Consider the following 13,745-nt stretch of genomic DNA (forward strand, 5'->3'; position numbering starts at 1 on the left):
TACCAGTAAAATCAATGTTTTGGAGAAAAGTACAGGACACTAGTCCCACCCTTATGTTTTTTTTTGTTTAAACTCCGTATTCGATGCTACAAATATTAGGCTAGCTTGGGGTGGGAGAGGTTATTTAGGGGATGTCGCTGTAGATTTATTTTTGCCAGTGTCTAATCACTGGAAGCTGGCAACATAAACCAGGTTAAAAAATACTGTGTTCTTTACTGTACTTCAGGAAAAGGATTTCTGTTTTATTGCAGTCTTATATTCATTAAAAAGTACCTTTTTTCTAATACAAGAAGTAGAAGGAAGAGAGAGTAGACGTAGGAACTGCTGCTCCTTAAATGTACATGCATAGGCTTGGAATGCACTGTATTGCTTAACTGCAGTATGGAAAAAGTCAGTGTAAATCTCAAGGACTGAATAGACAGAATCATTTGGCAGGTAGGTAGGTCACTGCTGTCCCATCAGGTAGGATCTCTCTAAAAACAGGAAGCTGGGAGGAGCTGGTATTTATACTCCCTGGGCGTGTCCAGGAGCTCAGGGGATGCTGGGAGCTCAGAGGATTGTGGGGAGTTGAGTTAAAGGGACTTGCACCTGAATCTGGATAAAGGGGCACGCCACTAGAGCTCCAATATATCTTCTTCAGCTAGGTAGTTTGCTGCGTGGCTGGAGTGTACAAAACCAGGGAGAGCATGAACTGCTTTAAAAAAAAAAATAATCTGTTAGATTTCGAACACCTTTTGTTTTAAAGCATTTGGAATATATCTAGCTGATTTAAACTGAGAGTTCAATTTGGCTTTAAGATTTGATCATGAAAGGCCCTGATGTTTGTCTGAATTATGAGGGGGCTCTATATTTTGTTCAAACAACCTGTTAACTTGACTGGCAAAGAAAATTGAGTATCTGCGGACCTGTTAAGATAAATGAGGCAAATAAATATCTTATGTGCCTTAATAAAGTAAATCTAAACTGGATCAAAATGCTAAAGGTTTGTCACTTTAATGCATTTAATCCATTAAGGTAACACGCCTTCCAGTATCAGCTAATGCCAGCCACCCCCCCCCCCCAATACTGACCTGGCCCCTCTTTTGATCCAGCACTGTGTAGAGAACAGAATTGCTGCTCTCTCTCTCCTCACAGACACAGAGGTAGCAGTGGTAACAATTGGCTCTTACTGCTGTCAATAAAATCCTGTGAGGAGGGAGAAGGGGGCAGGGCCGAGCAGCACTGTGTGTGTCAATAGATGCACAGAGCCTGGCTTGAGACCAAGCTTGCACGTCTGCTCCCATAGCAAGCACTTGCTGTGGGGGGCAGACACAGAAGAGACAGAGCCAAGTGTGCTGGTGAGAGACCCCAGAAGAGGAAGTTCAAAACCATTGCACAATGCAGGTGAGTATAACATGTTTGTTATTTAATTTAGAAGCTTGAGCCCTTTGAACCACTTTAATGTAGACCAATGGTCATTTTTCACAGTTTACTTACTAAATTACTCTGCTGCTATATTTTTGAAATCCTTCGTACACATTCAGCAGAGTATAAGTGCTACACTTTACTATATTTATAATCTTCATCTGTTACGTGAACCTTTCAGCTGCTGGTGCATCAGATCACAGAATAAACACTTCTATTTTACTGTCTGTTATTTATGCACTGTAATGATCAAAACTAGTGGTTAGACACCACATTCCGGTTTATTCTTGTATATCTGCCTAAAGAGTTTAATTATTGATCATCCTTCAGCTGTGATTCATTTGGCTATGGTTTTGACATCAATACTCCCTTTAATCAGTCTTCACTGTCTTTCAGCTGATGAGGTATGAGAGTGTGCAGATACAGCAGGAGGAGGGCATTGACTCGATGAACATGAGTCCTTCCAGTCGGCAAGAGAAATGGCTTCGAAAGAGGAATCACGTAAAACTGCGTGTATGTTACCCAACTCACATCTCCAACTGAATTTTGTTTTTCTGCTTTCCTAAAGTTTGATTTATATGTTCAGGCAACAACTAAAATTCTGTTGTTCCAGAACTGTTAAATTATTTCATACTTACTGCAAATTTATTTTCCTGTTGCCAATACTTTCAAGCATACATAATAGCTCCATTCATCTACCCACGCACAGGATTAATGATAACTATAAGGGCATACCCCATTCTTGTAACTACAATCCAGTGAGGCAGGATGGGGCAAGTATCCTGACATGTAGTGGCACCAGGAAAGAAGAACTACGGATGTAAAAAAAATATTTCAGTCTTCTAGGGCCAACATGGCAACATATACTGTATGTAATAAATAACTAGACACATTAGAGGGATGATGTTCAAAAAAAGATTTAGTGCCCACATCTAAGGGACATGGAAATAGTTCTGCTCACAAAATTTGCAGAAAACCAAACTGCTGGTTCAAAATTTTAATGGTCTATGAACTTTTGGAAAGGCAGTTGGCTGCTTTACATATGGGGTAACACGAGTAAAAGATACTCATAAGGCTGTGATTCCTTGGGTTGAATGAATTTAGCGCTTCTGGAGAAACTTGCTGTTAGCTCATTATGCCCTATATATTAAAGGAGATCTATGGTCAAAGCATACACATTTAATAACATTAGCGATAGCAACAGTAATATCAATACAAAGGATAGTTATTTTTGACAATCCAAATATAAGATTACTTGACAAATCTCCCTTAATGTTGTTAGTTCTGCCTTTCTGCTATCCAAACCATTTAAAGTTGGGGAAAATGGTAAATGAATGCGTCCTCTTGCTGCATTAGCAACCACTTACCAATAATGTACTTCCTGAACTCTAAAATGTGGCCATGTGGCTTAGAAGGGCAATGAATGGAATTTTTCTTATGTTCCAGCCCTCTCCCTATAAAAGTCATAATTCCAAGTAGCCTTTTGCTAGTTACCATTGGAGAAATCTGGAATAGGGGGAGCTGACAGAGTGTGTGTGGCAAGAGAGTTGCTTTTATACTAGACGGTGTTGCTGAAAAAGCGCCATATACTGTGGTTCTATATGCTACCTAACTGCCAGCACATGTTTCCTTTTCCATTTGCTGCTGCCTGCCCTTTCCATTATGTTGTGGAAGAGGTGGGCAGCCTATGGTCATAGGTTTTCCTCCTGAAGCAATGCTTCCAGTGTGGAGGAACTAGTAACCATCAGGACATTTTGGCAAAGAGTTTCTCTCCTCAGAGTGTAGCATTGCAGGCTACATCTTGGAAGAGGACATCCTCCATTTATTTTAGAGAGGTGAAACATTCCCTTTGAAGATGCCCCAGATGTTTGAATGTCACTTGAAGTTTTCTTAAAAATGGTCCACATCTTACCATATCTGCCAGAAGTATAGAAGTGTATGAGCGCAATTGTAGATAGATATGTGCCTACATGATGAATCTATTTATGGGTTTTATAGTTATGAGAACAGCTCTTTCACCTTTAATAAATCATTTTTTTCAGAATGTCACAGCTAATCATCGAGTCAATGATGTGATTGCAGTGGAGGGTGGTTTGCAGGTTCTGGTTGGACGATTTATGTATGGTCCTCTTGACATGGTAGCCTTGACAGGAGAAAAGGTATTTGCCACCTATATTATCTACTATTCAACCACAGCAAGTTATCAAGTAGATCCTATCACCTAGATCATCATAAACTTTAAGTGAAACATTACTACTGCTATACTTGTTAATTTTCTATGTATCAGTCATATCAGTGTACTATGGCTGCTTAACAAATCTTCAAAAGTTCAATATTCTGTGTGACGAGATCAACCTCGCCACATTGCATTGGAGGAGCCTGGTTGCCCGCCTGCTGCCTTTGGATTATGGACCGGCAGCTAAAGGGTTAATTTTACGGTGCAGAAGGATTTATTTCTCCCTTTCTGCACAGCCGTTCGGTAGATTCTATCTACCGAACAAACAGCCCCTGGTTCTAATTCGTATGGATTTGGTGAATGCAGGGTGACCAGGAGGGTGTTGAACACTGAAAATATGGTTTGGACTACTACAAATGAGACAGTCATATTCAGGAAAAATGTCTCCCTTGTAATATGAAGATTTTTGTTCCCATTTGCACTGAGGTCTCTGAACAGGAAGTCAACTCCTAATATGGTCATTACAGGAAGTTCTGAGTAGACGGGCTGTCTAAGGTGGCTCCCCATTCATCTATTGTCAGGCGTGCTAATGACCTCACCTGTTGTCTGCTAAGGGATGTATTGACACTCAGAGTAATGTGTATTGAGGGCTCGTTAGGGAACCATTGTTCTGTGTCTGACTATTGTGTACATTGATTGCCCCCTGGGGCTTCTGTCTCCTTGCATTGGTCAAAGCTATCTGACCAATCCCTGTTGACTCATTTTCAATTCCTCATTTGCATGGCTAAAAGAGGACCTGAATGGGAACTGCAGGTACTGTGCAATTGACCAATGGGAAAGTGGTTGTTGGGGGAAGGATGTTCCAATTTCTGTATAAAAGTGTGCTGTGTTCTTCCAATAAATGTTGTTGTTGTTCCTGTTTTACCCTCAACTCGGAGCTTTGTCTCGTTCTTGGGGGGATTCACTGTATGCTGTTGGAGACTGATTGCTAGGAGTGTAAGCTGATGTATGCTTTTCCTGTTTGTCTGCTAGCAGCTATTCGTGAGGTTCCAGGTTGGAGTGCTATTTTGTATCCAGTTCGGGAGTTTGGTGTTCTGCAGTAGCTGTGCCTGTCTCTCAGAAAGGGGCATATCGCCTAAACGGATTTTAACCCCTTGTCTGCTGAAACGGTCCGTTACATTCTGTGTCTAGCTTCAGTAAATAGAAGGGGTGCATTCATATACCAAGGTGATCCTTACCCATGTTTTTGTGGGTTACTACCACATCACCTCCTTCTATAGGTTTCTCAGGAAGAATAACCAATACAATTGATAAAGTTCTCACTTAGGAATAATTGTCGAGGCTTCTATTTTCTGAACTTCTTATCTTCCTAATACCTTGTTTCCTTTTTTTTTGTTGGGTAGCAGTCTCCCAAATCATTGAAAGTACTAAAGGTGGACAGGGTTGTCTCCTTTCCCGACACAGTTTGTTTCCAGAAGGGGTGTCCAGGGCGGAAGACAAAACCCTTACCTTTTACCAAGCATCAGGAAATTCCTATAATGTTTATACTGTTCACCTTTGCTACCACCCTATTATGACATATGTACCCACCCAATTGTTTCATTATGTGCAACTTACTGTACAACAGACTATGTTTACTTACAATTGTTATTTGTGAAGTATTTAAAAAAGAAACATTGAAACGAGAAGGGATGCATTCACCAATTACATGGCCAGAGCTTAATGGTGGCAATTATTATGTCTAAAATGCCCATAAAGAATGTTTGCAAATTTGGCTAAGATATGTAACAAAGGGACTTGTTGATGTGTTTGCAGACATTTTTTTAATTACACAGAGATTTTCAAGTCTAATTGTCACAGCTTATTGCACTTTGCATAATATTGGTATTTTAGGTACTGCTTAAGTGAATAAGACACAAAAAAAACCAAGCTGTATTCAGCAAGTAAAGCAGCGCTCCACTGACAAGCAGACATCAATCTAACTGATAATAGCATATAAAGTCCATAGCAGATGCTTCTGGTGGTGGGGTAAAAGAACAGGATATGCAGTGCACAAATGTTTCCCCGGCAGTACCTTTAGGTCTGGTTAAAACCCTTGCTGACCTGGCGCCTTTTCTCTCTTGCTTTAGTAAATAAGCCTGCCAGATGCACTCTCTTTATCCAGTGGGGAAATCCAACTAACAGAGAGGGCAGTCCAAAGAGGGAACTAGGGCGATTTACAACATCCTCTTGGGGACCCCCATACAAATATACAGTATCAAACACATTTTACATCTTTACATATAAGGTATAACTGTTCATTCTGATAGGGGTGACTGGATCATAAAGATCAGATAAACATAATTGCAAATCCTTTGGCAGATACCACAACTAGCATGTATACATATTTAGCTATTTATGTATTTAGTTGTTTGCCTGGAATTCGGCCTGGCATAGATGAACCTAAAGTGAACATAGCTGGAACAAATTGTATTTGCAATGTGAAAAACAATCTTTTTAAGCTGAAGTCTATTTTTTTTTTTCTAGTCTTTAGAAAAAAAACTTCATATTATTTAAAAATATTTACAGAATTACCATTTCTGTCCTATTTAGGTGGACATTCTCATTATGACTGAGCCATCTAGTGGAAGATGGGTTTACTTTGATACTGAAATATCTAACAGCAGTGGGCGAGTCTCATACAGTGTGCCAGAGGATAAGAGACTGGGTGTAGGAGTGTACCCCATCAAGATGGTTGTAAGGTGAGAGCCTTCATAGACAGTACTTATATTATACCACTTGGCAATATCCAATAGCTGTTTCACTAAACCGCAATAAGGTATTCATGCTATAAAATGCAAATGGTATCTAAAGTCAAAACTTCATATTACCTATCATTTATGTATTTCCTTATTACTCTATAGGGGTGATCAGAGCAGTGCACAGAGTTACCTAACAGTGCTACCCCCAGGAATGGAGTGTGTTGTTTTTAGCATTGACGGATCATTTGCAGCCAGCGTTTCCATCATGGGTAGTGATCCTAAAGTAAGAGCCGGAGCAGTGGATGTAGTCAGGTGAAGTATTCTGTAACAATACTTCCATTAAAGTCTCTTAATATTTGGTTGTGCTAGAAAAGCATATATAATGCTAAAAACCTATATTTTAAATAGAATCAAGAACCCGAGGTGATTCAAGATACAGAAACAAAACTCTCTTCCCTTTTTCATATGTGTAATGTATTTTGTTTCAGGCACTGGCAAGATCTTGGTTATCTAATAATTTATATCACTGGTCGCCCGGATATGCAGAAACAAAGAGTGGTCTCCTGGTTATCACAGCACAACTTTCCCCAAGGGATGATCTTCTTTTCTGATGGACTTGTACATGACCCATTGCGCCAGAAGACAATATTCCTCCGAAATCTCATGCAAGAGGTATAGAACATAATCATCTACTGTATGTGCATACACACAGAGAAGACTTTGTAGACACCAAGGAGAGAGAGAGACAGGTGCAGCAGGGCATGAGATACCAGGAAGATCCTACTACTGTGATTGGCCTGTGATTGGAAATGCAGCTGAAAACAGAAAGAGAAAGTGGGAGCAAAGAGACTACTAAAGAGTACAAAGCATAAGATAAAACTTAAAAAGGACAAAGCATGGCCACATGTCACAGTTCCACTTTGCTCTAAACAGTAATATATACTGAGAGAAAGATTAGTCAAGGGTACACCATTATAGGAGATTTACAGCCCAATACGGAGGGTCATCAGTCTAGGAGAGGCTGAACCTGGCACAAAAAAAGTTTCAGGCCAAGATGTAAAGGGCTAGTTAGAGGTGGTTCTAAGTGGGTCATAGGGGTAGAGCTAACGCGTTGTAGTCTGACATGAGGAAGACAAAGAAAAAGTGTTTTTTGCAGTTTCTTGCGGCCTCACTGTGGATGTTTCTCTTCACTTCCAGTCCTGAATAAAAGATGACTGTGCTTCTAAATGCTACTTTTATAAAATTTCTGCCTGAAGATTTTTCAGAAACCTAAACTTCTGGGAGTGTTTGTCTCATAATTCTACACTATGCTCAATGTTTTCTCATGCTTACTATTGTCACCAGGTGTGATGTTGGTGTCAGTGGGTGGGACCTGCAGTAGGGGGCCAGGAAAGGGACACTCCCAGAAGTCTTCAGAAAGCAAGTTCTCTTCATTAAAGTGTATTTGGTGGTGCGGGAAGGATTAGAGTTAAGTAAATACTTAGATTTATTTATTTTTGTATATTAACATTGCCATCTGCATATAAAAGGCATAAATCAAGTCATTGCATCATTAACGAGCATATATGACTATTATAAATAACTTCTATAATAGCAAATCTTCCCCAACCTCAAAAAAAAAAAATAAATACCCAATTCCCTCCTCTTGTGTCCTCTGCCAAACTCCTTCTCTTGCATCATAATTCATGCCCCGGTGGTTCCGCTCCCCAACTGTCTCTGTTATCAACCCCAAACACCTAGGGAACTTTATATAATTCTCGTTTTTTTTAAACTTCAGCCAATCCCCCCCATATTTCCAGATAGTTCACACAGGAGTTCCCCACTGTATACATGCTTTCCTCCATAAATCTCACCCAATCCACCCAGTCTCTCATATTCGGGACTTCTAGCGACCGCCAAAATACCGGTATCAGGCCTTTAGCTGCGTTCAGGAGGTGGGGCACTAACGTGTTCTTATACTGTATATCCTCGCCTTTTTCTCTGTGTTGTGAAACAGACAACACCAAGGATCTACCTGGACACAGTCTCCTGTAATCTGGTAAATTAGCCTGACAAGGCCTACTAAAAAAACTTGGATCTTTGTGCACTCCCACCACAGATGCGCAAAGGTCCCAGGAGCCCTGCATCCCTTCCAATAAGCTGAGGATGTCTCTGCTCTGAACCTCTGCAGGGTGAGATACCATCTCGCAAATGTAACACATCTCTGTTGTGCTTAAATCAACTGATGAGTAACAGGCTAATTTCAACACTTTCTTCCTTTTTTCCTCATCTTGAAATGGTCCTAGTTCCTGTTCCCATTTCCCTAAATAGGGTGGGTATACAGCCTGTCTCCCCTAATAAGATCTTATATATTCTGTGCTTAATACAATTGGGGGAACTAAACAGTTTCTCCATAGGCCTCATATTATCCCTTCCCCGCAGAGGCTGCAGTAGAGAGTGCACAAAGTGCTGCAATTGTGTGTATCTCCATTTATCAGGTGGCCTATTCCCCCATTTTTGTGTTAATTAAAAAAAAAAAACACACACACATATTTACTACCATGACATCTAACTGTATCACCTCCTTTTTTTCCCATCCAACAAAATATAAATAATCCTCTTTCCCTGGTTTAAAATAATTTGTGTCCATGAATGAAATCAGCATTGCATTATATTCCCAGTGAAATAATCTACATAATCTGTCCCAAATTCTTAACGTGTTCCTAGTTAATGTACTCGTGTTATTGGCCAAGTCTTGATATACTCGTGGCACCCACACCATTTTTCCCAAATCTACCTTGCTTTGTGCACACTCAATTTCCATCCAACTCCTACATTCCTTGTTATGTATCCAGCCCCCTATTCGTGCTATAGAAATTGCCTGATAATATTTTTTAAAATTAAGAGTAGCTATCCCCCCTGTTCACTTTGTTAGTACTGCACAGGCATTTCTCGGGTGTTTGTGTGCCCATTTATAATTTAATACCATTGCCCTTAACTTCCTAAAGTAGGCCTGAGGAAGGGCGATTGGTACCATTTGGAATATTTTTGAGCTTGGAGAGAATGTTCTTTTTTACTGCATTTATTCTACCCAACCATGAGCGGTATGTGTTTCAAGGAGTTCAGGCTGCTCCTTCACCTTTTTTAACATTGGTATAAAATTAGCCTTATACAGAGTCGCTTATGACGTGGTTAACTTTATGCCAAGATATCCTAGTTAATCTCTACGCCATACGAAGGGGAGTTTAGGTTGAATAGCCTGTTGTTCTCTTTTCGGTATTGTAATATTTGAAATCCCCGATTTGCCTGTGTTAACCTTAACGTTTATTAGCTTCCCATATCTTCCTAATTCCTCCAATACTACTGTTAGCCTGGGGTCAGAGATAAAGAATAATACATCGTCTGCATATGCGGTCACGTTATACTCTTTACTCACCACTCTCACCCCTCTTATATCCGGATTCTTACGAATTGCTCCCAATAAGGTTCTAGAGCTAGGACAAACAACATTGGGGAGAGGGGGCACCCCTGCCTAGTCCCATTGTGTAGCTCAAAGGGGGGAGGGAACAAACTGCCGTTTACTCTTATTCTTGCCGTTGGATGGTAATAAAAGGAAGAGATCCATCTTATCATCCTTTCTTCAATTCCTAAGCTTCTCAGAGTCTTTAACATGAAACCCCAATTGACCCTGTCAAAGCCCTTTTCGGCGTTTATAGACAGTAATACAGCCGGTATATCCTTCTTTTTTACTTCATGGATCAAAAGGAGTGATTTGATGCAGTTATCCCTCCCCTCCCAACCAGACACAAAGCCTACTTGATCATTATATATCCATTTCGGCAGTAAGGGTTTTAGTCTTTCTGCTATTGTTTTTATATTTATATTTAGGAGGGAGATTGGTCTATAACTTGTTGGTGCCGTGGGGTCTTTCCCTTATTTCAATACAAGAGTTATATAAGCAAGCAAACAAGATCTCCTCTCTTAATTTCTCTTTTCCCCCCAGTGTGTTAAAATACACACAAAGTTTGGGAGCTAAAAATTTTTGGAACCTTTTATAATACAGGATTGAGTATCCATCAGGGCCCGGACTCTTCCCCAGGGCCTCCTCCTGTGGGGCATCTAGGTCCTCTAGCTCCTCTCTGAGTAGTCTCGGGAGATCAAGCTCCTGCAGTATTCCCTCACAGCCAGATCTTCCTTACTCCTATCCCTACAGTACCTTTCTCTTTTTGTCTAATATTGTAGAGCTGACTGTAATACGAGTGGAAAATCGGAGCAGAATCTGGGGATGAGTATACAATTTCTCAATCCTCATTTTTAATTTTGGGGATATGGGATGCGTTTTTTTTTTCTCCCCCACAGCTTTTGCTAACCATTTCCCAGGTTTATTTCCCCATTGATATTTTTCTTTCATACCTAAATGAAATGCACTTTTTGTCTTCTGCTCTTTAAGTGCCATCAACTCCCCTCTCTTCTCGATCAACTCTCTCTTGTCTGGAATGCCTTTGGATCTAATCCTTTGTTCCAATATATGTATCTCCCTGAGTAACTGGTTCCTTCTCTCCTTTTCCTTTTGTGTCCCAATGCCTATTAATATCCCCCTTATATAAGCCTTATTCAATTCTCACAAGGTGGTTTGTGAAATGTTAGATTTATTAAGTGTTTGAATTTAGCCAGGGTTGCTTTCAAATTTACCATGAAAAAAAATGTTGGTCACCTAGGCTGTCATTGGCTGCATTTTGCTTTGCTTATTTGAATTTTCATTATTCTTACCTTTGCAAAAATATCATAATCTGTATTCTTGGCATCTCTCTGTTGATCTTGACTTTTGAACCAAATCCAGCTCTATTACTGCAGCCCTCCAATCAAGATTATGTTGCTTAAAAGCACCACAAAATTTTAAGCCATATTTTTCTTTTTCCAGTGTCACATCAAAATTAGTGCAGCCTATGGATCAATGAAAGACATTTCTGTATACAATGTGCTTGGATTGTCATCTTCCCAAATCTATATAGTTGGACGTGCAGCTAAGAAGTATCAGACTCAGTGTCAAGTAAGTATTGTATCATCATAGATGAGTATGTTCAGTTGCTGAAAGCTGACAATCAGTCATTGCACTGGGGAAAAAATCCCAACCTAATTGCTTGCAACAATCACTCCACCCAAAAAATTGAATAAATGTACTGTATGTAGATGTAAAATTTCCAGTTAAAAAAGTGAGAAATCCAGAAATCATACCCTCTGAACTCCACTACTGCACATACTGGTCACAGTAATACCCTCTGCATGTGTCTTTTGCACATACCACCTGCTGTCATACAGTACCTTCTGTACTTCTCTTCTGCAAATGCTGCCATTTGTCCTACTCTCCTGAACTCCTGTTCTGCACATACTCCTTTCCCTCAAACCTTCTGCATGCCTCTCCTCCACATACAGCATTCCTTGCTAAAAACACTTCCTCACATTTGTCATAATATCCCCAGCCTTGCAAATTCTGAAGATGGCACACTATTGCTAGTAATAATTAAAAATAATATATTCAAAACAACTTTACAGTAAGCTAAACATAGGCCCTTAGTGTACAGACCTTAACGTTATTAAAATGACATGCAAATTTACAGAAAATGTGTCAGAAAAATCCCACTTTGTTCATCATAACATAAATTATTGCATATATTACTCTTTGGATAGACAGAAGTATATTCAGTGTATATAAAGTCTGGAGTTTTGTTTCAATAGACCTAATATATATATTATCTATGTTCCATGTCAGTTTGTTAGCGAAGGATATGCTGCTCATTTGGCCTCATTGGAATTTAGCCACCATTCCCGACCTAAGAAGAACAATTCCAGAATGATCCTAAGAAAAGGCAGTTTTGGCTTACATACTCAACCTGAATTCTTGAGGAAACGGAATCACCTCCGGAGAACTATGTCTGTTCAGCAGCCGGAACCACCTTCCAGCAACCCCAAACCAGAAAGAGCACAGAGCCAACCAGAGTCTGACAAAGACCATGAGCGGCATTTAAATCCACTTTCATGGGTGAGAAGTGCAGGCCACAAGTTTGAGCCCTCACCTTAGTGAAGACATAGCACAGTGGAAATAAGTCTTGGAGAAGAACAGACAAGTTGTGCAAAGTGGAAACAGCAATATGATGGATCTGTGGTAGCTTCCAAAAAGATCCTTCCCTCAACTCGATTACATGACAGTAGAAAGAGACTTGGGTGCATCATGTATTTTCTGAATAGAGATGTATTGTGAATGTGGCACATTCCTCTGAATTCCATACACCCCCTTACCTATATCACCATGTTTGTCAGTGGCAGCACCGCTATACAGATCACATTGAAGCTTGTGAAAAGAAGAATAAAGAGCACTATTTGAAGTGGAGTTTGTAACGCAATTGGATCATGAATGTTACACTACCAGCGTATTGGTTTTTAGTTTCTGTTTTCATGTAGATTTGGAATATACTGGCATAAGATAGAACAGATGATTGATGTCACCTTTGAATGATTTCACTGGTTTTCAGATAAACACGGTTCTCAAAAATTAGAGAATATCTCCTGTAAGTTTAAGACTCTAGCCTTTATTAGTGATGTTGTTGGTGGGCTAGTGTTTTATAGAAATGTAATTCTTCTGTTATCAAAAGCGATTTCTTTTCACCAATGTAATAACATGCACTCTGTTACTGAGCTCTGAAAGAGTTTGTGGAAGCTTAGCAGAAAAGAAAACCATTCTACCTATCGTGCTCTTGGCTGATCTTTGTGTCATTTGGTTGTCAGTACTAGGCTACAGTTACCTCCTGCTTGTGAAACTTTGTAGAGTTTCCAGTATCGTCTTGTCCATGATATATAATCTACCCATGGTACAGATTGAGGTCATGAGCAACGAAAGGGTCTGGTTGCTTTTATATTTACTGCTATAGTCTAACATAAAATCTATGAATAGACCTAAAAAAAAAAAAAAAAAAAGTAGTTAAAGATTCCCAACATCCTTCAGAATGGTTTGTTAAATGTAAAAAAGAGATTTGGAATATGGAGGTTTCTAGGGATGCACAACCACAGCAGTGTGTGTCCAGGTGCTGTTTGCTAGGTTGTCCTGCTCTATATTCTCCTACACACGATGATCATCTAACAAAACGACCCTATTCATGTTCACTTTGAGGTTCTGTTAAAATGTCCAACTTCCAGTAAAACCAAATGGTTTTAAATATCACAAAACCAAAGAAATCACTGGATCCAATAAACCACTGCTGACATGGGAATGAGCCAAAAGTCAATCTATTTATATTTATGTACACTGATACATGATTATAAAGTATTAGAAATATTTCCTACTATTATTTGTGGACCAATATTAAGCTGACAGAAATAGATTATGCACTAAATTTAGGGACCGCCTGATACAAAAAAAAAAATTGCTTCAATACTGCCTATGTTATAAT

At 39.6% G+C, this 13,745-nt stretch overlaps 1 protein-coding gene across 2 annotated transcripts in view; it reads left to right on the forward strand.

The window, feature by feature from the left end:
- Positions 1-13,745, forward strand: part of PITPNM3 (PITPNM family member 3) — a 1,035,839-nt gene that overhangs the window by 836,740 nt on the left and 185,354 nt on the right. Inside the window, exons 13-19 of one of the 2 annotated variants that reach the window (XR_014224928.1) lie at positions 1,801-1,917; positions 3,447-3,563; positions 6,173-6,321; positions 6,484-6,633; positions 6,810-6,993; positions 11,222-11,350; positions 12,071-12,822. Coding sequence is in view for 1 of the 2 variants with exons in the window: in XM_082245801.1 (XP_082101927.1) it covers positions 1,801-1,917; positions 3,447-3,563; positions 6,173-6,321; positions 6,484-6,633; positions 6,810-6,993; positions 11,222-11,350; positions 12,071-12,379 (1,155 nt within the window). In the remaining variant the exon portion in view is untranslated. Of the gene's footprint in view, positions 1-1,800; positions 1,918-3,446; positions 3,564-6,172; positions 6,322-6,483; positions 6,634-6,809; positions 6,994-11,221; positions 11,351-12,070; positions 12,987-13,745 lie in introns of those variants that run through there. The other variant, XM_082245801.1, reaches the window with a different exon arrangement.

This window comes from Pelophylax lessonae, assembly GCF_965119305.1.
Source record: "Pelophylax lessonae genome assembly, chromosome: 2".
Lineage (NCBI taxonomy): Eukaryota > Metazoa > Chordata > Amphibia > Anura > Ranidae > Pelophylax > Pelophylax lessonae.